General features: G+C 43.0%; 3 protein-coding genes across 3 annotated transcripts in view; 2 read left to right on the top strand and 1 right to left on the bottom strand.

Moving 5' to 3' along the window:
• The first annotated feature begins 6,671 nt into the window (after positions 1-6,671).
• DNAJA2 (DnaJ heat shock protein family (Hsp40) member A2) lies at positions 6,672-18,188 on the top strand. The gene is made up of 9 exons (XM_058813247.1): positions 6,672-6,850; positions 9,540-9,599; positions 10,526-10,746; positions 12,012-12,092; positions 12,415-12,548; positions 13,748-13,944; positions 15,367-15,511; positions 15,682-15,809; positions 16,311-18,188. The coding sequence occupies exons 1-9, from the start codon at positions 6,773-6,775 to the stop codon at positions 16,497-16,499; spliced, it is 1,233 nt and encodes a 410-aa protein (XP_058669230.1). The 5' UTR covers positions 6,672-6,772; the 3' UTR covers positions 16,500-18,188.
• A 376-nt stretch (positions 18,189-18,564) lies between these two features.
• On the bottom strand, positions 18,565-25,327 carry LOC131563572 (borealin-2-like). Its single transcript, XM_058813671.1, has 10 exons — positions 25,101-25,327; positions 24,726-24,854; positions 23,733-23,773; positions 23,315-23,375; positions 22,611-22,678; positions 21,746-21,813; positions 21,047-21,085; positions 19,855-19,987; positions 19,554-19,640; positions 18,565-18,804 (listed from the first exon to the last, which is right to left on the bottom strand). Exons 1-10 carry the CDS (start codon positions 25,255-25,257, stop codon positions 18,757-18,759), a joined length of 831 nt encoding a protein of 276 aa, XP_058669654.1. The 5' UTR covers positions 25,258-25,327; the 3' UTR covers positions 18,565-18,756.
• A 521-nt stretch (positions 25,328-25,848) lies between these two features.
• The window catches only part of C13H16orf87 (chromosome 13 C16orf87 homolog), a 45,493-nt gene continuing 44,809 nt past the window's right edge, over positions 25,849-26,532 (top strand). Inside the window, exon 1 of the mRNA XM_058813400.1 lies at positions 25,849-25,876. Within this exon, the coding sequence (XP_058669383.1) occupies positions 25,868-25,876 (9 nt within the window). The 5' untranslated portion in view covers positions 25,849-25,867. The remainder of the gene's footprint in view (positions 25,877-26,532) is intronic.

Genomic DNA, 26,532 nt, shown 5'->3' with positions numbered 1-26,532 from the left:
ACAGAATGGTTTTTTTCACTGAGAATGTTTCCATCCATTACAGAAACCAGGCCCTAAGAGGAGAGACTGTTAAAAGCAGATAAAGATGCAAACTTTAGCTGAATCCAAATTTTAAACATGAAATACAAAACCTGTGTAAATCTGTGTGCATGCAGAGATGGTGGGTTTGCAGGTGTAATTACCAAATGTAGCCTTTATCTTAAGAATGTGCTTTGTTTTGACTCCACACAGAGTTAAGTGCACACAACCAGCAGGGCTTCAGAGTAATGCTTGTGAAGAGTTCCTGGAGTGTAAGTGAACTTGAATTGTCAGTAAAATTAAAAGATTGCATGCTTCCAACTCAGGGAAAAAAGAAAATTCTTCCAACACTGGAAAAAAGACAATTCTTATACAAAGTAGTGAATGCAGGCATTACACAGTTATACTACAAACTGTGATAACTAAAAGCAGCAAACAGCAAAGCCACTTCTTACATCTCAGCTGTTACATTCACTATTGCACCCTAATCAATTGAAACACTTTTTCCAAACACAAACCTTATTAAAAACATTTTTGTCTACTATGATGATTACAGTAGCACTGAGATCTTTACATTAGAAAAAGGAGGAAGCTGGACTTCATTCAGAATCTTATATAATAGAGAGACTGCAACAGGGCTGGCTGATCTTCCCTTAGCATTGATTTTTATACTTTTCCTCCCAAATCATGTTTCAGCAAAGATGCTTTGGTTTTTCTGGTTTTAGATACAAATTATGGGTTTGAAATAAACTTCTCACAAACATTCTCAAGTCTTAAGCTCTTTAAAAGCTATTAAGAAAAATTTCTAAAAACCACTCCTTTTTGTTTAAGGTGAAACATTGATTCCTTACAGAAACTAATTTTTACAACACCTTTTTTCAGTATTGATATCCATATAACATACCTGTACCACACTTCTGTTGCAATAAGCTCTGCACTCCACAGAAATCCCCCAAAGCACAGGTTTGGCACATCAGGAACAGCAGACAAGGCAACCAATTACACAAGGTGAATCTGTCAAACAATACCAAAAATTATGATTAGAATAAAACAGTAGTGTGTTGATGCTTATCCAGGGTTAAGACACAGACACAGACAGAAATGCACAGACTGTTCTCAAACATTGCCTAGTACAAAGCTTCCAGGGAAATCAGTGAGAGGGGTTGCAATCAGCTGCAATTCAAATGGAGAAGGAAGGTCCTTGCAATGTCAACTTTTCAATGTGTATATGCATGCACACACTTTTTAGCTTTTTATACACATACACACTTTTTTCTTTACTCATCCAGCTCTTACTACAGGATAAAATAACAATCCTTTTGAGCTTTTTCCTGAGCTTAGGAAAAAAAGCTTTTCATCTTGCTAAAGACCATTATAAATTCGGCCTGATAATCTAACTTAGTACTCCATAACTTCAGCTCTGACACCATGTGCCAAGCTGTGTTGAAACTTTCAATTTATCTTGCTCTGGCTCACAGAGGAAGGTTTGTGATCAAGAGTTAATTAGGAAAAGATAAGGTTAATAAAGTTAACTGGTATATTTTTCTGATCACTCCCAGTCTTGAAAAAGGGCTATACATAACACTTAACACTGTTCATCACAGAGAAATCTCTCAGTGAGGAAGAAATTAAATCACTTTCCCCTCAATCTCTGACTCTACACCCAAAAATTCCAAAACTTAAATCCAAATTCAAAACACTTTATTTACAAGAATTAAATTATTTGCCACATGCCCTTCAGATGGAAACAACCAGTAAAGCCCAAGTGCCTTGATAACTTGGCATTTAAAAATGCAGAACTCCTAAATTCTTCTAGCTAACTCAGAAGGAAAATCCCTTTAGCTCACCCCCTCCCTGCTCCCCTTTCAGATCCCCACAGTTGAGGCTTTTTATCTTGTTTAGCAGTGCCTGCCAGTGCTCCCCTCCTCGCTGATGTCTGCTTTCATTTTGTAAGGAAAACATGCCCAGCACTCAGATAAAAACTAAGGAACTTTCTGGTTTTTTCTCAGCTATGCTCAGTTGGGGTTGCAGGCAAAGGACAGACCAGGGAGTTGGTGTTGGCATGAGATTCAGTGAACTGAACAAAATGTGTGGAACTACTGACATGACATTAAAAAAAAAATCACTAGGAATTACAGATAACACTATGAGGGGGTGACAAAAGTTACAGATAGTGCTGTGAGGGTGCCACAGGTGCTTAAGGAGGAGTTGGAGGAGAAACTGTCAGACAGCAGAGAGAATGGGAAGGGACTGCCAGGGACATTCCAGGACTAAAGTCATGCAAGGTCAGCACCTCAGGGGAACCGTGTCACTAACACCATACAAGGCTGGCATTATCTGAGTAACCCAAATCTGAGGGCAGATGGAGCAAAACTGGGGCCAATGTGCAGCAAGTCATCAGGGGTGGATTGTTTATTTGGGAGGAGCCTGCACTGGAAAAACAGAGGTGTAATGACAGCAAAAACAGGGCCAGGAAATGGCCAAAGGAAGGAGGTGTGCAGCTCATTCCTGATGAGCCCTGGCTTTCATCACCACCCCTGGGCAGGACAACAAACCAGAGCTGCTCTGACCCTGCCAAAGCTCCCCCTGCTCCCCGAGGGAACAGCTGGCTGCCTCTGCCTGCTGTGCCCTTTGCAGCTGCCCTCTTCCCAACAGGCTCTTCAGAGCCCACAAATTCTCCACAAATGTCATATCCTTTCTTTGTTCTTCACTGCTAAAAGGGTCTAGAGTTTAGACAGTGGGCAGGATACACTAACTACCTTATCTGATGAAAGCTGATACCAAAAACATTTCAAAGAATGGCCACAGAGGCTTAGCAATCATCTTTTTCAGTGTAACTGCATTCTTTAACAGTATTTAAACAGAACACCTTTTTTTTTTTAATTTAAATTTGATTGTTTAGTAATAAAACAGGAGTTAGTGATGCCAAGTCATATTTTCATGTTCAGACCACACTGAATACATAAAATAACTTCATAAATAAGCCTCAACAGGGGTTATTTCATTTGTAGTAACATGAAATTGATGTCTTTCCAATTTTTGCAGTGATGAACATGATCAATATTATTATATTTCTAAGAAAGCATAATTTTAAAAAAGAAATTAAATTTGTTTTATATAAAGAATGAAAAAAAGGCCTGAAACAAAAACTGGATTTGAATAGTCCCTTTTGGTGTCTGTGTAAGGATAAAACAATACTTCAAAGAGCTGAGAATTGTGCAGTCTATTTAGAAACAAACAAACATTCATATAGCTACTGCTTTTTATCATAGTGTGATAATAATACATTAGAACTAAATGAAAAGCTCTTATCTGAAAGAAGAATAAAATCATCTTTAAAAATGAAAAAAACATACAAAGGAAACAAAGAATGTGCAAATGATACCAAAAGAAGTGGGGGAGAATACAGTTTTGGATTCCAAGGGAAGTATCAATTTGAAGATATTTTGAAAGCAAAATGTGAGATATGGCCAGCTGTGTGTCTAATGTGTTCTGTCAGTGCAGCTCACAAGTCTGGGGTAAAAGCAGAGGGCAGGAAGAAGAAACACCACCTTGCTCCTCATCCACATTTGAATTCAATAAAAAGCTAATCATCCCAGCCTAGGATTCTTTAGCTCCAGTTAAAAATAAAATGCAAAGTTTCATCCCAGAGGAATTTTCATATTATTTATTGCTTAGTTTGATTGTGCAAGATATAAACCAGGCCTGTAGTAAAAGACGTGGCTGTTTTGGCAGGGAAGAAGAAAGCTGCTCTAAACTGCCTCCTTGGGCTGTGCTGCAGCTGATGGCCTGAGCTCAGCTCGCCCACAGCCCACAGCCCTGGCTCATCTCTGCCTGCCAGCACGGCCTCTCAGTGCCAGGTGCCTTCAGGAGCCACCCAGCTGCCAGGACAGGAAAGTCTGGGCTCGATCATCCTTGCAGTGAACTTCCTCCCCACAGGCACAGATAAGAATGGCACCTCACTGGTTTGAGCAACTCACCTTCTCAGAGCTTTAGATTTTTAATTTTTTAATGCCAAGAAAACATAAACACTATGGTATGCTAAACATTCCTTATATGTTAAATACTGCTTATATCAGTCTGCTGATTCTGCTTAACACCTAAAAAACCAAATCTGAGCTGTAGGGCAAAGAAGCAATCCTCCACACACTCCTAACTTTTCTTCCTACCTGACTGCCCACTAAAAAAAAAACCAACTGTATGACAAAAACTATCTTCTCTAGAAACACATTAATCTGTCAGCAAGTACAATCTAAAATAGTCAAGCCATGTATGCACAGCAGAGAGTTCTTAGAGCAGATTAATTTAGATGAAACCAAGTAAAGTGATGCACAGGTAAACCAAATCATGAAGCCTTACTGGCTCTGTAGGTTAAACCATGAAATTCCCAAAGGCTGTACAGGCAACCTCCAAAAACACCAATGAAAAATCCCTCTCCTTACAAGGACTTTTCTTTCTTTCTGTGCATCTCTGAACCAGACTAATAATTACTAATAATTAGCAATTAGTAATTAGTAATAACAGACGAATGGCTGTTTTCCACCAGCCAATCTCTGCCTGCCACTCTTTTTCTCCCTCCAAAACTGGTCTCCATTTTCTTTTGAAGCTCTTGACTGCTGCCACACCTGCAGCCCCAGAGGCAGGTATTAACCATCATGTGCTGAAGCAGATCATTAAGGCCAAATAAACACACTGATGGAATTTAGGGCCCCAAAAACATCCTCCCAATAAGCAGCAGAGAAGCCACCAGCAGACTGAACCTCCCAATCCAGCCCCAGGATTGTGCAACCACAGGCTGTGTCCCCATGAAGGGCACCCCTACACACAAAGAGGGAAGAAGCCTTCAGGCACTCAGATCTGTCCCCCTGAGGCAAAGGACCCATTCAAATCTCTATGCCACAAGCACAACAATCTTTTGAAAGGGCCTTTTCTCTTCTCTCCCACAGGTCAGGCCAGTAATTTGTTCCCAGCAGGCTCTCCTCAGGCCTCAGCCTTGCTCACCTCTTCCTCAGGGAGCATCCTCTCTGAGGCACAGCCTGAGTTTACCCAGACAGAAAGCAAGAAGGCAGTTTGGGGTTTGCCCTTATACAGACCCCATACCATCACCTTTAGCCATGCACCTGCCACAGCTCTTAGAACCTTCCAGCAGCCCCTGCCCAACAAGGGGGTAACAACCAAGAGACTGCAGCCAGGGAAGGGCTTAGCAGTTGCTCTCCCAGCCCAGTTTTAAGAGACAAACATCTAATTAAACACAACCCAGCTTTTTATTTGCCTGCAAAGAGTGGTGCCCAGCTGGAGCCTTGGGGTTGGTGCACTTTGTGAGTCACTCTGAGCCTCACACAGCAACTGGTGCTTCACATCCCAGCAGTGGAGAAAGCACAAAACCAGAGCAGATGGGTACCAGTGCTATTTCTAACCACTTGGCAATATGTCCCTGCAGGAAAACCCACTGGTGCCTGAGGACAGGCAGCAGCTTGGTGTGCAGGTGCCCCATGCTCCTCAGTGCCATGCTTGGGGAGGCAGGAGCTGGGGACTTGGGGGACATGGCTGCACAGACAGTGGCATTTCATGTTCAAAATTTCAGCCCAAGACCAACAGTGTTGGCATTTCTGGTTCAACAGGACCAAATGCCAGTCCCACCCTTTGGCCACAATAACACCCTGCAGCACTCAGGGCTGGGGCAGAGTGGCTGGGAAGTGTCTGGTGCAAAAGGACCTGGAGGTGCTTGTCAACAAAGGCTGGACATGAGCCAAGTGTGCCCAGGTGGCCAAGAATGCCAATGGCCCCCAGCCTGTACCAGGAATAGGGCAGGGATTGTCCCAGGGATTGTCCCAGCAGGATCAGGGCAGTGACTGTCCCAGTGTACTGAGCACTGGTGAGGCCACACCTCGAGTGCTGTGTCCAGTTCTGGGCCCCTCAGTTCTGGAAGGACATTGAGGTGCTGAAGGGAGTCCAGAGAAGGGGCAATGGAACTGGGGAAGAATCTGGGGTACAGGTCTGATGAGGAGCAGCTGAAGGAGCTGGAGAAGAATCTGGGGTACAGGTCTGATGGGAGCAGCTGAGGGAGCTGGGGAACAATCTGGGGTACAGGTCTGATGGGAGCAGCTGAGGGAGCTGAGGGGGCTCAGCCTGCAGGAATCTCAGGTGTGAACTTATCTATCACTCTCTACAGCTCACTGAAAGGAGGCTGCAGCCAGGTGGGGTCAGGCTCTTCTCCCAGGCAGTAAGTGACAGGATGAGAGAAGAGTCTTAACCTGCACTGAGGGACGGTCAGGTTGGATATCGCGGCCAATTTTTTCACAGATACTGGAACGGGCTGCCCAGGGAGGACGGTGGAGTCACCGTCCCTGAGGGTGTTTAAGTCGGCACAGGGCACTCGGTACCGGGGTCTGGTTGACATGGAAGCGTTCGGTGACAGGTGGGACTGGACGATCCCAGAGGCGCTCTCCGGGCCGCTGGCTCTGTGCGGTTCCAGGCGGGACAGCCGAGGCCGCTGTTCCCGTTGCGCAGCCCCGTCCGCGCTCCCGGCCGTGCCCTCAGGGCCCCGCACAGCGCCCCCTGCCGCGCCGCGCCGGAACTGGGTCAGGGCCGCCGAGGGGGCGGGGCCGCGCGCCTCGCGCGTCGCGGCGCGGTGACGCAGCGCGTGCGCGGTGACGTCGCGGCCGGTCCGTGTCCGTGTCCTGCCGCCGGTCTCGGCCCTGCCCGCGCCGCCCTCGGCCCGCCCGGCCCCGCTCGGCCCCGCCGCCGCCCCGCCATGGCCAACGTGGCCGACACGAAGCTCTACGACATCCTGGGCGTGCCGCCCGGCGCCTCCGACAATGAACTCAAGAAGGTGCGGCGGAGGGGCGGAGGTCGGGCGGTGGGGGGGTGCTGGGCCCGGCCGGGCAGGGCCCCGCGGGCGGGCGGCGAGGGCAGCGGGGCCGAGCGGGGCAGCCGCGGGCGGCGGGGCTGGGGCTGCGCTGCGGGCGCGGCGCGGTGCTCGGTAGGCCGCGCCCGGGGCCGAGCGGTCCGAGAGGCCGCGGGCAGGGCGAGGGCCCGGCGGGAGGAGGGGGCGGCGGGGCCCGGCCTCGTCCCTGGCCCGGCGCGTCCCGCGTGGGCTCCGGGCGCGGGCGGAACGCGGCTCATCCCGCCCCCGCCGCACCGCGCCGAGCGTGGCTGCGAGGGCTCTTCGGGGGTGAGAATCCCTGCGGGCCGAGCCTCACCGGTGCCATTGTCTGCCCCACGTGCCGGCCCTGGGAGGATTCGGTTTCGCTCGTAGATGCGGTTCCTCCCAGGCCGAACGCGGGAAGGCGAGGTAAACAAAGAGGGGAGGTGAAAACTTGGAGCCAGGTCGTCACTATAGCAATTCCATCCTGTAGTGTTTGAAGCACTTTTTTTTCTTTTTTTTTCCTTTTTATCCTTTTTTTTTTTTTTTTTTTTTTTTTTTTTTTTGGTGGAGGCCTTAATGACCGTTTCCACGTGAGGGAGGAGAATGAACCAGACGGTTCACTCGCAGAGGCTTCCGCGGGTGGGTGGTGCTGGCACCAACAACTGCGCCTTACCCGTCATGCACGCGGCAGCCTCATTTGTGCAGGGCTCGGCGATTGCAGTGCTGAAATTGTGCTGGAGATGGAGGGCAGGCGCTGAGAAGGTTGTGTTTAGTGTACAGCACTGCCCACCAGAATATTTCAATTTATTACAGGGTTCGCTTAAAGCTATCTGTGTCCTTTAAGAATGAAAACCGGAGCAGTTTTCTGCTAGGATAGACCGCACCACCCAGTATTAATTACCACATATTAGACTATTCGTGGAATGTAAATTTTCCAGCTGTCTGCAACACCAAGGAGTTCCTGTGTATCTTATTGTCATGGAGAGGTTTCATGGGTGCTTTAAAATCTGATATTTTAACCTGTCTAATAGTGTAGAAATATTGAAAACGAATCTTGGTCTGAAGGAGCTGAGAGAACAGGCTTTTACAGTGGCTGAATTAACTTTTACTGAAGTTATATATGTTCCCAGTGTAGACCTTGATTCTGGATTTGGTTCTGATGAAATAGTGGTGGCTTCCTTCAGGGCCATGGGTAGTTGTAGGAGTTGCTCTGGCCTGGAATGCTGTTATCAGAAAAGATGTGAGGGTTTTCTCTTTTTAAAGATCACCATTGCAAGCTCCTTTTTTCCTCATTAGATAATGTTCCTTAGGTTATCAGTTTAGTGGTGTTTTGCTTTTTTTTCTTGGTTGTTTTATTTAAAATATATGGAGAACATCCATTATGACATAGAATACACAGGTTTGTGGAACATTATGCTTTGTTCCTTATGGGTGATTTTTTCCAGTAAGATGTATGAGTTTTGGTTTTTACATTTACTCTCCTTTAGAATATTAGGCTTGTAATATCAACATTGTTTTTATTTTACTAGTTCTTTATTGTGTCTTGATTGCATGCAGAAGTACAGAGTGTTTCAAGATAAAATCAATAATGAGAAATAACTGAATGGATCTAAAAAAAAGGAAATTTGTTCAGAAGCTGAAAAGTTGTGATTTCTGTAAAGCTTTCTATGTAAAGATCTTAATATTGTATTTCTAAAGAGTTACTTTAGGTGCTCAGTTATTCAGAAATAAAGTGTTTGAAAAATCCTCTCCAAGAATTGATACCTTAATTTTTTTGCCGTTGCATCACTGTAGCTTTGTTAATAGTTGTAATTTTAAAAATAAAAAACTGTATACAATGTAATTTGTTAATATCTGTCCCCTGATTGCTTCTGAGGGGTGTTGAGGTGCAGTAGAGGAAGGGTTGAAGTTCCTACTGTCATTAGCTCCGGTGGGAGAAGTCTCTGCCTGCTTTGTTTGCTTTGATCCTCTCAAGTGTAAGCAGAACAGGTGAAGGGCTGCTGAAGAACCAGTGGTGGTCCAGAATGTCAGTGCTGGTCAGAAAAAAGCAGCCTGGAAAGTCCCTTCTGGGGATTTGGCTGTACTTACTCCTGCTGATGTACAGAACTGAAATAAAAGCAGTGCTGTGTACATTTCTGCACATGTAACTCATGCACTGAGCTCAGAGTGAGGTGAACCCTTCCATCAGTGATAGGTGGGGAAGAAGGAACTGATTGTTGTGAGGAGTGGTTCTAGGGTTCAGTGGAAGCTGAGGCAGCCATTTTGTTGTTACTGAACTGCTGTGGTCGAGGGCAAAGACAGACAGGGTTCAAAGTTACTGTTGTGGTGTTGGGTTTGAGTGGGTTCTGAAGAGCAAGTCATTTCAATGAAAATCAGATGGGGGTCTCCCTGTAAGTTTATGAGGATAAGCAGGAGAACTAGTTCTGGCTATTGTGTGCCATAGCTGTGTGTGAATGTGAGTCTGGTTCATGTATGCACATAGCCATATTAAAATATTTTTAGGTTGTATCAATATATTAGTGACTTTAAAACATTATAATATTTACACTTTGCTTTATTAGGATTTTCTATCTTCCTGGGGACATTACTTGAGTTTCACAGAAAAGAACTGATAAATGGAAATTTTAAATAATTTTCTACCTCTTTCAACTAGGCATACAGAAAACTGGCCAAGGAATACCATCCTGATAAGAATCCAAATGCAGGGGATAAAGTAAGAAAGATTCATCTTTTCTTTTTAATACCTTAAGTTTTCCATTACACTAACATGTAAGGAGCTGAGTACAGGTGTTGGGGGCTTGCTGGTTAAGTTGTTAAGCAGTACTGTGAGAGGGAGAATTGTCTGGGCGGCTTCTCCCCAGTCTCAACATCAGCCAGTGTACCTCATGACAAAATGCAGCAGTTGGCTCAAATTGGTTGAGAAGGTAATGCTGAGGAAAAAACTGCTGCTCATTTCCTGAGATAATGTCATCTGCTCATGGCATCTGTAGGAATTTGAAAAAGGTGGTCAATTTTTCAAGTGTTTCCAACATGGAGAAATGGATGTGTAGAGATTCCTAAAACTGCTGCAGCATAAACCAAATTACATGTGTGGGAAGATTGAATTAGATTTGTTACACTAAAAGCAATTTAAAAATCATCAATTAAGTTGACTCAGCTGATTATCTTTAACCAAATTGTAGTTCTGATGGCTGCTTAGATGTGAGCAGAGATAACCATGAAAAGATACTAATTTGCCAAATACATTAATATACCTTTCAGAAAGCTACTTAATTGTTAGTGTATTTGAAGTGCCCAACATGTTGAAGCCTTTGCTGTTAGTATGTAACTGTTGGATATTCTGCCTTTTGGTTTCTGCACTGTTGTGTACTTGGGGGTTTCTTTTGTTGGATTTGTTTTTTTAATTTGGAAGAAATCTGTCTTATGCTAGTAAAGAACAAAGCCAACCAAGTTTTGCAGTAAAATATTTTATGGTAAGATGTAAAAAAACTAAGTCTAAGTTATGTTAAAATGAGGGAAAAGTGTTTCATTGTGTACCTTCATAATTGATAGGGGTTCGTGCAGGGGGAGAAACTCACAAAATGCTGCCTTTAGGTTCTAAATGATCATGCACTGTTTTGACTCTGTTTCCTCTCCTAGTTCAAAGAAATAAGCTTTGCCTATGAAGTATTGTCCAATCCCGAGAAACGCGAGCTGTACGATCGGTATGGAGAGCAGGGGCTGCGAGAAGGCAGCGGCAGCAGTGGCATGGACGATATTTTCTCCCATATCTTTGGTGGGGGATTGTTCAATTTCATGGGTGGCCAGAGTAGAAGTCGCAATGGTAGAAGAAGAGGAGAAGATATGGTGCATCCACTCAAGTGAGTACCTTGATGCTGCATCTTGTGCTTTGAAGCTTTCCTGGCCATAGAAACTCTGCTGGTTTCTGTTCTTGATACACTTCTCAGTTGAGATCCTCTGCAGTCTGCACTGCTCTTCAGAGCTGCATGTTGTGTGTAGAGCAGGGGGCAGTCATCTGGAGTTACTTTCCTTGGTTGGTTAATCTAGAAACTACCAAATACTTTGCCAGGTTATTTGAATTATGTACTTTGTTGGCTTTATTTTCTTTGTTTTGCTCCCTGATTGTTTGGTAGTTCTAATCTGGAAAAGCCTTCAACAGCCAAGTATTACTCACCAGGCAGATTCTGGTCTGTGGAGGTGGAGGTGCTCTGGAAAGACTTGAATTCATAGGGCAGTGCCAGCTGGAACTATGGTTGAACCTCATAATTAATGGAAAAGTGTGTGTAGTGGCTTTGGTTTTGTTTATTTATTCAAAGCCATTCTTGAATATCACATCTGTGTTTTGGAGATCTCTTCTTGCAGTCATGGCTGGCTTTTTGGCTGCTGAGCAGGTCCCTTTTAACAACTTCAGTTAAGCAACATCTTTCCTGTGATTGGGAGACTGTGCTTGGCCAAGTCTGTTTAGCTTCACTTCTGTTTTGTAGCTGGTCCTTCATGGTGGATTATTAATGAGCTTTGATTTTGTTGTTATTTGTAAATACTGATGCCAGGCAACCTGTTCTTAATACAACTCAATACACTAAGTTGAAGTTTTGGTCCACTAACAAACCCTTTTAGGAGGAACACTAAAAAGTTAAGTGGCCTTGGGGACATGCTAACCCCTCCCCACTAAAGTGGAAAACCCAGTACAATAGTAAGTACTCTGTGTTATTACTGTTTATGCAATAGACTATATTATTGTGTGGAGTGTTTACAGAGGCTTGTTTCTCACCTGCCTGGTAGAAATTAATTATGACTGTATAATAGCACCTAAAATTCTAGATAAGCTTGTTTCCTATTGAGAAATACAACCAATCCTACCTGGTTTATTCTGATTAAATTACAGCTTTTCTCTAAAACTATGTTCATATTTATATTGTGTATCAAGTGTATATTGATATGTATGGAAATTGTTTTTTCAGTAACTCTTGTGCTTAAAATCTTATTTTGATAGCAGATGTAGTCTTGTTAGGAATATTAACTAGGGAAATAGGTTGCTTGTTTATTTGTCCTAGGCAAGTATTTTAATTACATGGGGAAAATAAGTTTTTAAATGATAACCCAGGAGAAATACTTTATTTTGTAGAGTCTCTTTAGAAGATCTGTATAATGGAAAGACAACTAAACTACAACTTAGCAAGAATGTCCTTTGTAGTGCATGTAATGGGTAAGTTTGTTTGTATTTTTGAGTTCTCTGGTTGCTTTGTTGGCAGACAGTGTAATGAAGGATCTCCTGTGTCAGATCTTTATCAGTATTTGACTTACTGGAGCCTGTTTTCTGACCAGCAAATTGTTGAACTTGAATGATGCTGTTGATGGAACTGGAACTATTCAGGGGCTTTGTGTGGGGGAAGGGTGGGAGAGCGGAGGACCTGACTGTAATGGGCAGCGCAGTTGGGCATGTGGGCATGGTGGCCTACTGCTGCAGGGGGTTTCTGACCTCTTGGTGAAGAACTTGCTGTTGATGCACCCGGTGCTGTGTGCTGCAGGCAGGGAGGGAAGGCCGGCTCCGTTCAGAAGTGCAACGCGTGCCGGGGCCGGGGCGTGCGCATCATGATCCGGCAGCTGGCCCCGGGCATGGTGCAGCAGATGCAGTCCGTGTGCTCCGACTGCAACGGAGAAGGTAGGCCAGGCTCTGCTCTGCTCCTCACTGTGCTTGCTTGGACCCAGCTCCTGCTCAAATCTCAGGAGGAACTTATCCAGGGCACTTCTACCCTTTCCCAGTCAGCTGCATCTCACTCTGGTGGCAGCACGGAGAAATGATTTCACTCAGAACAGCAGCAAGATTTACACTGTGTAATGTACTGAAAAACAGCCTGCAAGCTCAAGCAGTAGGGATTGATCATCTTTAAAAACACTTAGATGTGAATATTACTTACTGCTGTTACTCTTGTGTTAAACTAAAAACCAGGATGTTGCTATTTTAGGAGCTATTTGTCTTTTTGCATTTCCTCATATCCAAGGACAATCGTAGATTAAAAATGGGAACCTAAAGTTGAATTTTTAACTTCTTCAAATTAAGATGATATCTTTGCCTGAATTGGTTCTGATTAGGGGTAGCAAGTTCAGCACTTCATGTGATTTCTTTCTATGTATTCTGCTGTTGGCAGAGTAATAACATCACCTTGTGGATGATTTTACTTGTCACAACACTCAAGCTACAAAGAGTTGTATTTTGTGACTTGTCAAAACATTTCATAAATGATGTTGTCTTTAACATTTCTTATGCCTAACCTACATATTTTGTAGTTTCAACTTCATCATGATGTTATGCTTTGTTTCACAGAAAGGTGGTTTAAGGTGAGAAGCTTAATGTTTTAAGCCAAAGGCATCTGCTTGTGGCACTTAGTACCGAATCTTACAGTCCATGTGCCCTAATACTTTGGTTACTGTGTATAGAGACAAGAGCTTACTGGAAAAATAAAGGTGAGGTAGAACAGAGCATTGAAGCCATTTTGAATTGTCACCCTTCAGTTTGCTGGAAACAGTAATTACCTTTGTAGGGGTAAATCTGATGTGACTGGCTCTCTTTCCCTGTTTTTGTATGCAAGACTAGTTCTGCTGGCTGCATTTACCCAGGACTGTCTTGTGGGGATATTCTGGGAGATGAGGCAGTCAGAGAACTTTTGTTTTTTTCTTCCTTCCCCATTTCTCAGCTAGAATAAATGAAGCCTAGATTTCCTCTTGTGAGGAATTCATAAAGCAACATTGAAATCACTACTTGTGTTGCAGAAATTCTTCAGCTTGCTTTCAAATAGTTTTTCCTAGGAATTGGATGCAATTATGTCAAGATCTCTGAACTCAAAATTTGTCTTTATTTAGGTGAAGTAATTAATGAAAAAGACCGCTGTAAAAAATGTGAAGGGAAGAAGGTGATCAAAGAGGTAAAAATACTTGAAGTCCATGTAGATAAAGGCATGAAACATGGGCAGAGAATTACATTCAGTGGAGAAGCAGATCAGGCTCCCGGAGTGGAACCAGGCGATATTGTCCTTTTACTGCAAGAGAAGGAGAATGAGGTAATGCTTTTGAGTTGATCTTTTAAATGCCTTTTATTCCACTTGTTAATATTTAAGTTCTATAGATGGCCATTCATTTAAAGTAATTGATACAGTTGCAGCTCTGGGAGAGATAGGGAATAGCTTTTAATAGATTTATAGTGTGTAACACAGCTTTCATGGTGAGCCAGAAAAAACTGGGCAAGTCCTTAGCCAGGGGACTGGCAGCTTCTGGTGCCTCCTAATGCTAGCAAGAGGCAGCTGCTCAGATAAGCTCTGACTGACTTTGATACAGTGGATGCAGTGAAGAGCCATTCAGGATGTTCACTTTCACAGTCTGCTTTGCTTGTGACACTAACGAAATTATAAGCGTGCCTTTTTTCCATGTCTTGTGATGTGGCAGGGAACTCCTGATAAAACCCCCAAATGGTGCTGTCTGTGTCTGTTACTCTGGTTCTGGAAGTAACACAAAATGGTGATGTTGCTGATTAACTTAACAAAACAAACATTATTATTTTATACTGGTTTGGTAAGACTTCCGTTCACTGTATGCTGGAATCACTGCACTTTGGAATTAAATGTTGCAATTTATCTTCTGTTAAAACATCATGTGGGGTAGAGTTGAGGTGACTGCTCCTTTTTTAATCATAATAGCTATGATGAATAAGAAACAGTTTGTGTGTTGCACTTGAGGACTTTTGTGTTGTGACAGAGTAGCATGGAGTACAAATTTAAACTACAGTCATATATTAAGGATATAATATTAGTTATCTGCTCATCGGGTACTTTGTAAGATTTTCAAAGCTGTGTCAAGGACTGCTAATCTGCCAGTCTGTACTTTGTCCTAGTGAGTAAAACTAGATAGACTTTGTTCTTAAAATTTCTCTTCAGATGGGACTCGGTGGACAAATGTCCACTATCCATTTGTCTGCCAGTGGACAAATTTTAAGATTTACTCTGATTAAGAATCCTGAGTTCTGTGGCCTAAAGATCTCTTCTCGCAGCTATGGACTAAGTGATCAAAGTCCTGCTGTAGGTCAAGGGAGCTAAAGCTGAAATGCTTGAGGACAAGAGCTGAAAAACGAAGATGTGGTTTATATACTCCAGTGCAGGTGAAATAGTGTCAAACTGTTGTCAGTTTTGGTTATAGGTTGCTTGTGTGGAAGATGTTGGGGGTGAAAGTTGGGGCTGCTGTACAGGCCTGGTTTAATTTGAATGCTGCCTTGGTGTGTGGTGTGGTTTGGCTTGTTTTAGATGACACTTGGTCAGGCACAAACTTCCCAAGCATGTTACGCCATCTGAATTAATGGAATCAGGTTCACTTGATACAAAGGCTGTTGCTCTGACATTGAGTTTTAAGGATAAATAATAATGAACTCTCAATAATGAGTCTGGTGGAGTTGTGATTGCAGTACTAGAAAGGACATCTCCTTTGTTTCCCAGGTGTTCCAGCGGGATGTGAATGACTTGCATATGACACACAAGATTGGACTTGTTGAAGCACTGTGTGGATTTCAGTTCACATTTAAGCACCTTGATGGACGTCAGATTGTGGTTAAATATCCTCCTGGAAAAGTAATTGAACCAGGTAGGCTTGAGCTGATAAGGATTTCTTTGATTATGCTTTTGTGACTCTTCAGCACTTAATCCCACCCTTGTTGTCCTGTTAACTGAGCCCAGGCTGGGGAAACAGAGCTGTGTGGAGAGAGAGTGGCTCTGCGGCAGCACTTTATTACTTTACTTCTCTTTGAATTGCAGGTTGTGTTCGTGTTGTCAGAGGGGAAGGAATGCCACAGTATCGCAATCCTTTTGAGAAAGGGGATCTCTACATTAAATTTGATGTTCAGTTTCCTGAAAATAACTGGATTAGCCCGGAAAAGCTTTCAGTAAGTAGCTGTTCAAGCAAAAATGTGGTGTCTTACTTGACAGAGTGTGCAAAGAGCCTGTGTTGTACCTCATGGGCTTGCTCTCAGTGCTTAAATTCAGATGTGAGTAAAGTTCTTTTAACCTTTCTTATGGGCCATATGTTACTTGGAAATAGCCCTTGAAATATGAATTTGTGGAAGCTGTATTTAGGAGCTGTGCAGATGGTACACAGATGAGGGCAGGAGGAGAATCTTTCTGTTGCTGTATGATAAGTTTATGGAGTGCAACTGTATTTACTGATTACACTTCTGGTAGATGATATGTGGAGCTGTTGGTTTTCTTGAAGTGGTGCCTTCCAGTTGATACAAATGCTTTTAAATGACTCTGCAATTCAGGGCTTTCATCAGCATAGACTTGTAAGCCAAACCTGCTCTTAGAGGTGTCTCAAAGATATGGGAAACCAGTCACTTGGTTTAGGTCTTCTAGATGCAATACTGAATGCATTTCTTTCTTTGGGGCAGGAACTTGAAGATCTTCTGCCAGCTAGACCAGAATTTCCCAATGTAATTGGTGATGCAGAAGAGGTAGATCTTCAAGAATTTGATACCACTCGTGGTTCAGGTGGTGGCCAGAGACGTGAAGCTTATAATGATAGTTCTGATGAAGAAAGCAGCCATCATGGACCTGGGGTACAGTGTGCCCACCAGTAAACATTTGTCTAAAAAGTTGCACAAGGATTTTCTTTCAAATTTTGCCTGACTTGTTTTCAACAATCCAGCTGGATTGTATAAGTAATCCAGATGAACCAATGGACATCTATTGCTGTATGTGTAACTTTTAAATTGGTCTATAGTATCTACAGAGTGTAATTTAAACTAACCACAAGCTTACATCTTCATTTTGACTGTGTAGCAGAATAAAGCACTTGAAAGGAAGACGAGACTCCTTTTCACATGGGTTTTAAGTTTGTCCTCGTATCTGTGCTTGATTTTTACCAGTTTTGTGTAGATTTTAAGTTTCATATTTTAAATTCAAATTCTACATTGTAAAGTTTGTGTACAATTTGTCCTGAGGCTTGGTATTTGGCTGCACCTGCATAAGCTGCTACAAGTAGAATCAAGAATTTCATAGCCTGTATCTATCATCTAGATGCATGGTAAATGGGCTTTGCACATAATGGGTTTAGAGCTGACTGGGAACAATGAAAGACTAAATTAGAAGTGGTTGTAAGTTTTTTTTCTACCATCTTGTGAACGGTTTCTGAAATTAAATAAAAGCAGTTGGTGTATAATATATTTCTTTTGCCTTGTAACTCTTACTTTTCCAGTGGCTTTAACTAGTCTGTGTATGAAGAGACTATGTAGATGATAGACATTTTACAAACACAGGGAGGCTGAAGCTGCCTTAAGACTAGGTGAAGGTTGGATAACAATTGTGTGCCACATTCAAGTCTCTTCCTGAAATGAGAGATGACTAAAATGGGCACAGGGAAGGCTGCAGCCATGTCCCCTTTGTGTGAAGAAAACACAAGGATATCTGAATTCAGTCTAAAGATAACAAACCCCTTAAATGGGGAATGATTAAATTTTGAAATAATGGTGTCTTTCTCTTAGCCTTTGAATCCTATTCAAAGTCTGATTCAGCCTCACTTCCTAGAAAAATGTTTCCAGGTTAAAAAAAGAATTGTTTAACCTGGAAACATAAAAAATGTAGATGGTTTTGTTACTTTTCTAGTAGTTTGCACTTTGGTTTAAGTAGGAAGATATTAAAATCTCCAGCTGCAGTTCTATTACTATTAATTGGCAAAAAAGCCAGAACAAAGCAAAAATGTGACCTTAACTAAGGAACTGTTGTGCATGAACAGTGTTGGGTTGGTAAGCTGCCTCTATAGCAAGGTTTCTCTCCTGTTTAAGTGAGAAAGTTGAAGCTCTACTTTTCTTTACAAATCTGAAGTGTGACTTGTTTAGTTATTTTTCTGATAGTTGTTGACACTTTATTGATGAGGTTGGAGGGACAAACTCCAAGGGTTTCAATGTGCTTGGGTAGGCATTGGCATTTGAGTGTTGCTGAACATCCTTGTTATAGACTCTAAAAATGAAGCAAAAATAAATACTGTTTGATCTGTATTTCAGTACTGACTTATGATGTGGCATTCTCTAGTGGCTCTTTTATTTTCATTTATTAAAACTTGGGGTTGCTTTTTGTGAAGCCATGGTTATATGCTGATCCTTTCTCCTGACTGCTCTCACCAAGGAGTCAGTCCTTGTAACCTGCAATGCTTAAACAATTACACCACCTGTCTTCTGCTTGTAAGTCCTTGCAAAATAGAGTAACTCTCTAAACCTTTAATCCCCACTCAGGTTCTGTGGCTTTTTTGAAGGGGAAGAGAGGAAGGGATTCATGATAGCTGAAGTGAAGGGGGGTGGAGGAAGAGCTGATCACTGTAGGGCAGTTCTGCTTCAGTCCCCAGCTGGCATTAATTTGGGCTCCTGCCAGCAGCACCTGATAAATTCTAATTTTACCTGTCATCTTGCGCATTACTGTCATGTCACACACAAGACTGGAAATAAATTTTATTCCTGTGTTAGATTCATACATGCTACCACATACCTGAAGTTATTAAAATGTCTTAAGGCTGTTCAAAAATTAATACCTTGTATTTCAGTTTCTTTGTGAGTTGATATTAGAGAAACTTATTTCCTATATACAGCCTCTTACTGTTCATTTTGCTGTGAACTTAGTTAAAACCTAACCTAAACCTTTTATAAAGAAAAAGTATAATTTTCTTCTGCATTGCTATCCTTCATAACAGGAACTTAATGAGACACATCACATGATATAAAAGCTTATGTAAACATTTAATGGGCAGTATACAGCTTTATTAAGACATAATAGACATTATTTCAACACTAGGGAGGCAGCAGGCAAGAGCAGTCACCAATGTTCTGTAGTCACCAGACAGTTCCATTAACTTGGTTTAGGTGTTACCTTTCCACATAGGACAGTCAGCTCACTCTGAGAGGGGAAAATTCATTTTAGCTCAAGCTGCCCAAAAGAACTTGGAAGAAAAGTCCCTACTGTTAAAGCAAGCAGAGAGCACTCACTCCCCACTGTGCCCATGGAGGCAGGGCCATAACAAAAACCACAGAACAGCTCCCAGAGCTTTACCTTGACTCTATACCTGCACAACTGTAAACTGGTGAGCATCTCTCACTCTGGATAATTCCCATTACTTCAAACAATAGCCCAGGTACCCTTATCTTCAGGAGGGCTGGGCAGTAGGTGCTACAAAGTTCTTTGTAGCACTTTATTTTGCCTCACACCCATTAAGGCAGTTCCTGTTCAACTGCAGCAGGGACTTACCAGGTATGTAGTTCTTACTCAGCAAGGGCCACAGAATTATGGATTATAAGAAGACTCAAAAACTGAGCTGCAGCTTTGTCAGCCTTTGTGAATGAGAGATAAGGGAATGGCAGTTTGCTCACATGGCAGGACAGCCACCAGAGCAGTGCAGAAGGAAGAGTTTATGCTCCTGTGATCCCTCCACTGTCACCAAACTGCACGTGCTTATGTAAGTGCAATTCCTTTTACACATGATCCATGGGCAGCAGTTCTTCCCTCCCTCCTCCCTCCAACTGATGCCAGCCAGTTGAGGCTTAAACTCCAAAGAGTTGAAATTTGCATTCATGCCAGAATGTGAGATGAAAGCCTGGGACCAGGTGTGTGAATGCACAGATCTCTAAAGTCTCCTAGTTCAGGCTTACCACCAGGTTATGGATGTGCTGTACTGTGTCCTGGTTTAGGAGCTGCACATCAATATTGCAGAGGTCTCCACCAGCTGTGCACAGTGTCTGTGAAGAGAAACAATTCTAAGATTAAAATTTTTCTTGCATGCCCAGCTTCCCTGAAACTCGTGTGCTCCTCTGTACATTGCAGAACGTTGGGAACCATTTTCCTTTTGTTTAGCAGCATCTCATTTAGGAATAGCAAGAGCTATCACTATCATACTATATGTATTGATCAACTACTGTCAGTTGAAAATGTTTTTTTAAAGAAAAAAGATACCTGTCCATCAGCCAGGGGAATGTTGACAAATGGAACACTTTTATGTTGGGGTACTGATTTACTTCTCTTTAACATGCCTTGAGCTCTTCCACTGGCAGGTAAAGTTCTTGAGACAATCTGTTGTAATCCAGCACTAGAAAACAATGAAAATTTACTTTGAGGTTAACTTTCTGTGCTCTGTTGGAAATTTTCAAGCATGAAATAAATGCCAGTAGTAGGAAATACACCTAGGAGAGAGGCAGTCATGTTTAAATTTTTCCAGTTCTGCCAGCAGACTACAGAAACCCAACCGTGAGCAGCACTTATGGGCACTGCTGGGTAAGGTTTTATGACCCTGGCACTGCAGTAACCTTGTAAGCCTGTGACACAAGATGACATTTTGGCCACTCAGTAACAAGAATATCCACTCTCCAATATCAGCAGTGAATGTTTACAGTTTTGGAAAGAGGAAACTTTGTGCCTCAGGGCTTAAGATAAGACATGTCCTCTATCTGTCTACTACAGAGGGAGATATCAATAAATACCAAAGCTGCTACCTCTCAGAGGCACAGGGTGTGCCTTATGCCATGCAGAATTCCTAAGTTTCTATTATACAACAGTTATTATTTTACTTTAAAAATGTAAGATTTGGGTGTGTTCTGCATGGAAACAAGCCTCTGACATTTATAGCAGGCCAAGGTGAAACTGAACCACTTTCTGCTTTCAGGACCCATTTAAGTTGTTCACCCCCCTCACTTCAGCTTGTGCCAAAAGCAAACTCTGTAGTGTATGCAGAATGATACTAACTAAAAATCTTGACTGTTCAAGATGCCAAGAACTGATTATCAGTGTATTTGGTTGAGGGGTTTGTAGGGATTGGTTTATTTTTAACAAAGCAGTATTGGTGACATTTTAATCAAGGTTGTGCTCTGAGAACCAGTTGAGATGCAAGTCTGTAAATAGTGAGAATAGCATTTATACTCTAATTACTTTTTTTTTTTAAACTGACTTAGTTAGGACATCAAATCCTGTGCCTCCACAATAATTTAAGCTAACACCCACACCCAAGGCAGGAGGTGTAACTGGTTTGGCACCCCTACCGTCACATTTAGTGGCAGACCACAAAGATCTATTCTATCTACATTGATAATAATACATAGTGTCTTGGTATTGAACAAAATTATTGATTAGGAGCAAACTGAAATCTCCTTACCTTCTAGCTCCCTTTGGAGTGGCTTTGAGATTTGTGGCACTGCAATGAAAACAAAGAGACTTAGCATCCTTCTGCAAGCTGCACTAGCAGAAGACACTAAACAGACACACTAAAGAAGTAGCTATTTGCTTTATATTTTGTTGGGGGTTTCATTTTGTTGGTGTATTATTTTTATTTATTTTCTCATCTACTTTTACTGTAAAGTTTTAGCTAGGGTGAAGGTAGACACACAGTGGATTAGAGAATGCTGAAGTGCCCCATGACAGGGATCTAGTGTGAAAAACATGTGAAAAAGCCCTCCTGAGGTAAACATGACACAGTGGGATTAAAACCATACAAGAACACAATAATAATTCATGTTACTGAGCAAGGGAGGGCTGCAATACCCAAGTGAAGTGTTTATTACAGAACAATTCAGCAGTACTAGCAGAGCAAAGGTGCTTTCCTTACATGCTCTCTTCCATTAGTAATGTTTGGGAATCTGTACTGCTCCCCTCAGTTCAGAACTGTGCACCTTCATCAACCACAGGTGCTTTTTTGCTCAGGTTCATATCACCACAGTGCATCTCAGGTTATGGGAGAATCCTTGTCAGATGTATTCCCTTTGGGCTCAAATCTCAGCTACTATATTTGAAAATAATTGTGTTCAGCACTCAGAAATTCAGGTGAGTTAAATAAGCTATCAAAGATCAGTCTTACCTAGAAAGAGAGTTCAGTTTGCCACTTAAACCTGAGGCCAGTGAAACCAGTGACCTGGTTTTGGAGATCTAAAAATTTATATATAAGACTGCAGTTAAAAAAGGTAGCATTTGAAAGCAAAATGATAGGTATTTGTAGGAACAATACTGTAAAAATTCCCTGTTGAAAAAGGATAGCTAAGCCCCATAGTGTTGCCTATGATATATATACATGTATATATGTGTGTGTGTGTATATATATATATATAAAATGCCAAATATACATTTTAAAAGAAGTTTCATAATGCCAAAACATATTTATTCCTACTGAAGTTTTGTATAACCAACCACCTAATATACACCCTTCCAACTTCTAAGCCTTTTTCCAGTAGAAGTCTGTAATTGCACAGAATCTTTTTTGTATTTGTTATCAGCTTGCTACATCAGTGTCTGGCTGAGGAGCTGCACTGCCCAGACAGACTGAGGTGGCAAAACTAAAACACTTGATTTGGTTTAGAGACAAGAATGCTATAACTACTCAGTTATAGAAAAACATGGATTAAACACGAGGTTGATTTAAAAATAAAGTTTCAACAAAATATGGTTCTTCAAACCATCAAGATTTACTGGCAAGTCAAGAGAGAATGACCATGCCAGTACTTGCCAGCCTGTGTTATTAGTCACTAGAAGTGCAGATACCATATTTCATTATGAAAATAATTTACAGTTAGCCTTGCTTAACTTCAAATAAATTACATTTAAAATAACTGACTTTTCCAACAGACAGCAGAGCACCAGCCTGCCTTCTCATGGATCTAGCAGGGCTTGTGGTAGGTCAAAACTGATTAAGTCCTTATGTTTTTTGAATAAAAACAGAATAAACTTACTTTTTTAGTTATTTTCTTTGCAGAACTGTGCTTGGTATCTTCATATTCAACAATTGTAGTTACCTTAACTATAAATGTATTAGCAAGACAAGGAAAATAAAGATCTCATGAAGAGCATGAAACACCACTTCAGCCTCATGTTTGAAGCCCATTTCCCCCCCATGACAGCTTTGGCCCTTGTGCCATCCAATGTCATTCACAGGTCAGAGCAAACTCTGTGTGTTCAGCAGCACTGGGACACACAGATAATCCCTCAGTTACAAGACCCCAGATAATCCCTCAGCCCACAGACAAAACAGAATTACACCCAGTGGTAGGATCCTCCTTACTGCATATTTGGGAATATGAAAAAAAATTTGTATTTCCTACAAAGCTCAATGGGCAGAATGTTAAGGGAAACCTAAGAAAAGAGGGGTAGCTTTCCTAACTCTCCTGCTACACTGTAAAGCCTTAAATCTGTCTCTTCTCACCATTTCCCCTGATAAATTGCAAAGGAGAGAAGCTCTTGTCTCATGCTTTAAAGTACCTCTACAGTAGCATAGCTCATGATCCTCCACACTGAATGCTTGGGGTCTGTTATGCACCTTTCCCTCTTGTATTCTTCAGGCTTAACATTCATTTTACAAATGCTCAGTTCAAACCAGTTAAAAAAAAAAAAAGGAAAATGCAGGAACTACGGGCTATGTATTAATGAGTTGACCTGCCTTTTTTGCTGTTGGTCCTCACCAGTTTGGGATTTGGCATGTCTTCTACAGAGCAGTCAGTCTGAAAAAAATATTTATCCAACAAGGGAAGGTTGTCAGTATTTTTCGCAGTAGATGCATATTATGTTACAAGAGGCAGTGAACTAAAAGGGCATGAAAGCAACTGACAGGAAGTGGGATTAGCTAAACACCAGTTGTTTTTTTAGCTTTTTATGGAAACATCTGAATTTCTGCCAGCAGAAGATCCTAAAACTTTAGGTAATGTTCATAACTGCACCATGGCTGGCTGCCGGGTCATTTCATATCGTCTTATATTTAAACACACAGCCAAATTAAATAATTTGTCTGAAGTACTTACAGCAGGGAGAGAAAAATTCTATTCTGTAAACTGTGATAAGATTTGAAAACACACACTCACCACTGCAGCAGCAAGAGCCATTTCCTCCCGTCCTTGCAAATCTGTAACTCAAGAAATTATAACTTATTTAGATGCTATTACTTGCATAATTTTTATCTTCATATTCTTATGGGCTCAGAAGCCAAACAATAATTCAGGATTACAGTGGTTAAATAGGTAACCCTAGGTCAGCATATGTGTGACATTTGAACAAGATTCCAGTCTTGTAGGAAATCACTCCTACAAAACAACAATGAAAATCTGAGGCTATGTCAGTGTTTATCCTTGAAAGAATCCTGAGTGTAGGCACACAGGGTATCCCCCACATTCAAAGAACCACCCCACGCTCACACTGCACTGCAGACAGCTAATGCTCTTGGGCAGAAGTTTCTCCAGAAGGACACCAAAACACATACTCAGTTACAGTAAACTCAAGTTCTTCAAGAGGTTAAGGTTTGATATCTGTGTGGCCCCTGCAATTGCCAGCTGCAAGGCAGATTCTGGAAACATCAGTTCTCACCAGAATGTACATCTGATGCTGAGTGTACACATCTTAAACCTCTGCATCAATGGGAGTTAAAATTAAACTTGTTTGCTTATCATCACAGGTATATGACCAGACTACAATGGCCCAGGAGAGTTCAAATTGACAAAGAGAAAATAATATCAGTGGCTAAGGATGAACAGATTCAGATGAACAAAAATGGTTGGTTTTACACACAGAAAACACTAGGTTTGTAATTATTTCTTGTCTCTTCAGACTTTAAATAAGATTACTTAAGTGCACACATAATAGTACTCTCCAGACTAGTCACCAAATAATTCTCTACCCTGCGCTACTCAGATCAGTCTACTTGAAAAGGAGTGGTCAGGGAGCATCTGCTGGGTAACAGCACTGCTCATCTGCTTAAAATACAGGGCAGACAAAGCAAACCTTTCCACGAAAGGCAGCAAGTTCCCAGGTGTTCTCCCGCAGCCCCGGGCACTCCGCTGCCCGCACCCGAGCACTCTCACCGAGCACTTCTTTCCTTCTCATCTTCCTCACGGCAGCCGGCATCGTCAGCAGCTCCACGGCAAACGCCTTCTCCGCCGTCTGCAAGAGCGAATCGAGCTCTTTCTTCATCTCCTGGATGTGCTCCTTGGCTTTAAAACAAAACACGCTCTTATTGCCACGCGTGTTACATGTTTCCAAGTATAAGCACTGCAAGACCGCGCTATAAAAGAAAGTTAAAACAGCGATTTATCCGGAGAAATCCGAGCGGGGAGTGAGAGCGCCTGGAGCCTCCAGGAGCCGCCAACCCGGGGCGCGGGGCAGGCGGCCCTACCCGAGGGGGCGACCCCGGCCCGGAGCCGCCGTTCCCTCCCCAGCCCGGGCAGCCCCGGCCCTACCCTGCTGGTCGAAGTCGCTGAGGAAGAGCGCGATGCGCTGCTCCCTCTTCTTCTGGGAGAGCGCGCTGCGGTCCCTGTCCCGGGGCAGCGCCCCGCGGTCCGGCTCCACGCCCGAGTCGCTGCTGCGCCGCCGGCACGGGGTCTTCTCCAGGGCCATGGCCGACGACCGGGCCGAGCCGTGCCCGCAGCCGTGCCCGGAGCGGGACCGGCCGGACACACCCCGGGGCGGGCAGGGGCAGCCCGGAGCCGCCGGGCGGGGGACGAGCGGAGCCCGCGGTCCCCGGGCTCAGTCAGAAGGGAGGGAACGCCGTGAGGGGAGGGAGGCAACCCCGTGAGGGGAGCGGGGGGGGTCAGGAGTGCCCCTCTCGGAGGTGCCTCAGGCCTTGGCGCCTGTAAGTGACAGGACGAGGAGGAATGGGTACAAATTGAAAGGGGGGAAACTGAGGTTAGATAATAGAGACGAATTATTTACTCTGAGGGTGGTAGACACTGGAGCCCAGGGATGTTGTGGTGCCACAACCCTGGCAGTGCTCAAGGCCAGGCTGGATAAAGCCTTGAGCAGCCGTGTGGGAGCTGTCCGTGCCCAGGCAGGGAGGTTGGAACAAGTTGACCTCTAAGGTCCATTCCAACCCCTCAACATTCCGTGATTCCACGATTTAATGATCCTTCCGCCCTGCAGGAGCTGGCCAAGCTCTCTCTCACACACACACAGATGAATTGCGCTGTTTTGTTCCTGTTTGGAGCCGCCCCGGGCCCTCAGGAGCTGCATGGAGCAGGTGAGCGTTTCCATCCCGGGGACTGTGCCCAGGGCTAGGCCAGGCGGTGCTCGGCTCCCCCAGGCGCTGGGAAGGCTCTGGGCTCCATAGGAAGGGCCCTGTCTCAGAGCTGAGCTTTGGGTTTAGCTAAATAACATTAAATTACTGCTGTTCACTGTGCAGAGCATGCAGGGCTTCAGAGCTAACCAAGGGAATTACCTGCTCTGCCCAGTGCAAATGGTTCCAGCTTGTGCAAATTCTGATCAGGTGAAGCCAGGATTTAACAAAAACGTAGTAACAGGGAACATTAGAAAGGTGTGGCTACACCAAGTATGGAATATATAAAAATATTCAAATCCACATCGTTAAAAATACAATTCCATGAAGTAACTTATCTTGCATGTATCTAAATTTAAAAATAATACTAGAGGTATTATTGTATCTTGGGGTTTGTACAAATTTGAGCAAGGAACTGTGCAAAAAGGCATTTAGATAATGCTTTAAAACATTAGTGGTTTTGACATTGTGTATATGGATGCTGCAAGCTCTCTGACGTGAGTAGCTTTTTCTGTATCATATGCATCTGGCACATCTCCTGAGCCAGATGGAACAGACTATGTCACTCAAAAAGAGCTGTAAAAAATCTGACTGACAATTCATAATATAAGTATTTTGTA

This window comes from Ammospiza caudacuta, chromosome 13 (assembly GCF_027887145.1).
Source record: "Ammospiza caudacuta isolate bAmmCau1 chromosome 13, bAmmCau1.pri, whole genome shotgun sequence".
NCBI lineage: Eukaryota > Metazoa > Chordata > Aves > Passeriformes > Passerellidae > Ammospiza > Ammospiza caudacuta.
The sequence above is the reverse complement of the archived record's forward strand: the minus strand, read 5'-3'. Positions and strand labels throughout refer to the sequence as shown.

What these genes read in the sequence shown, in the direction of transcription:
- DNAJA2 (XM_058813247.1), top strand. Translation starts at nt 6,773, where the DNA reads ATGGCCAACGTGGCCGACACGAAGCTCTACGACATCCTGGGCGTGCCG. An exon ending in GATATGGTGCATCCACTCAA is followed by an intron (nt 10,747 to 12,011) that starts GTGAGTACCTTG and finishes TTTATTTTGTAG; the next exon opens with AGTCTCTTTAGAAGATCTGT. An exon ending in TTAGCCCGGAAAAGCTTTCA is followed by an intron (nt 15,810 to 16,310) that starts GTAAGTAGCTGT and finishes TCTTTGGGGCAG; the next exon opens with GAACTTGAAGATCTTCTGCC.
- LOC131563572 (XM_058813671.1), bottom strand. Translation starts at nt 25,257, where the DNA reads ATGGCCCTGGAGAAGACCCCGTGCCGGCGGCGCAGCAGCGACTCGGGC. An exon ending in TGGCTCTTGCTGCTGCAGTG is followed by an intron (nt 23,376 to 23,732) that starts GTGAGTGTGTGT and finishes TATTTTTTTCAG; the next exon opens with ACTGACTGCTCTGTAGAAGA. An exon ending in TTCCCCTGGCTGATGGACAG is followed by an intron (nt 19,641 to 19,854) that starts GTATCTTTTTTC and finishes TTCTCTTCACAG; the next exon opens with ACACTGTGCACAGCTGGTGG.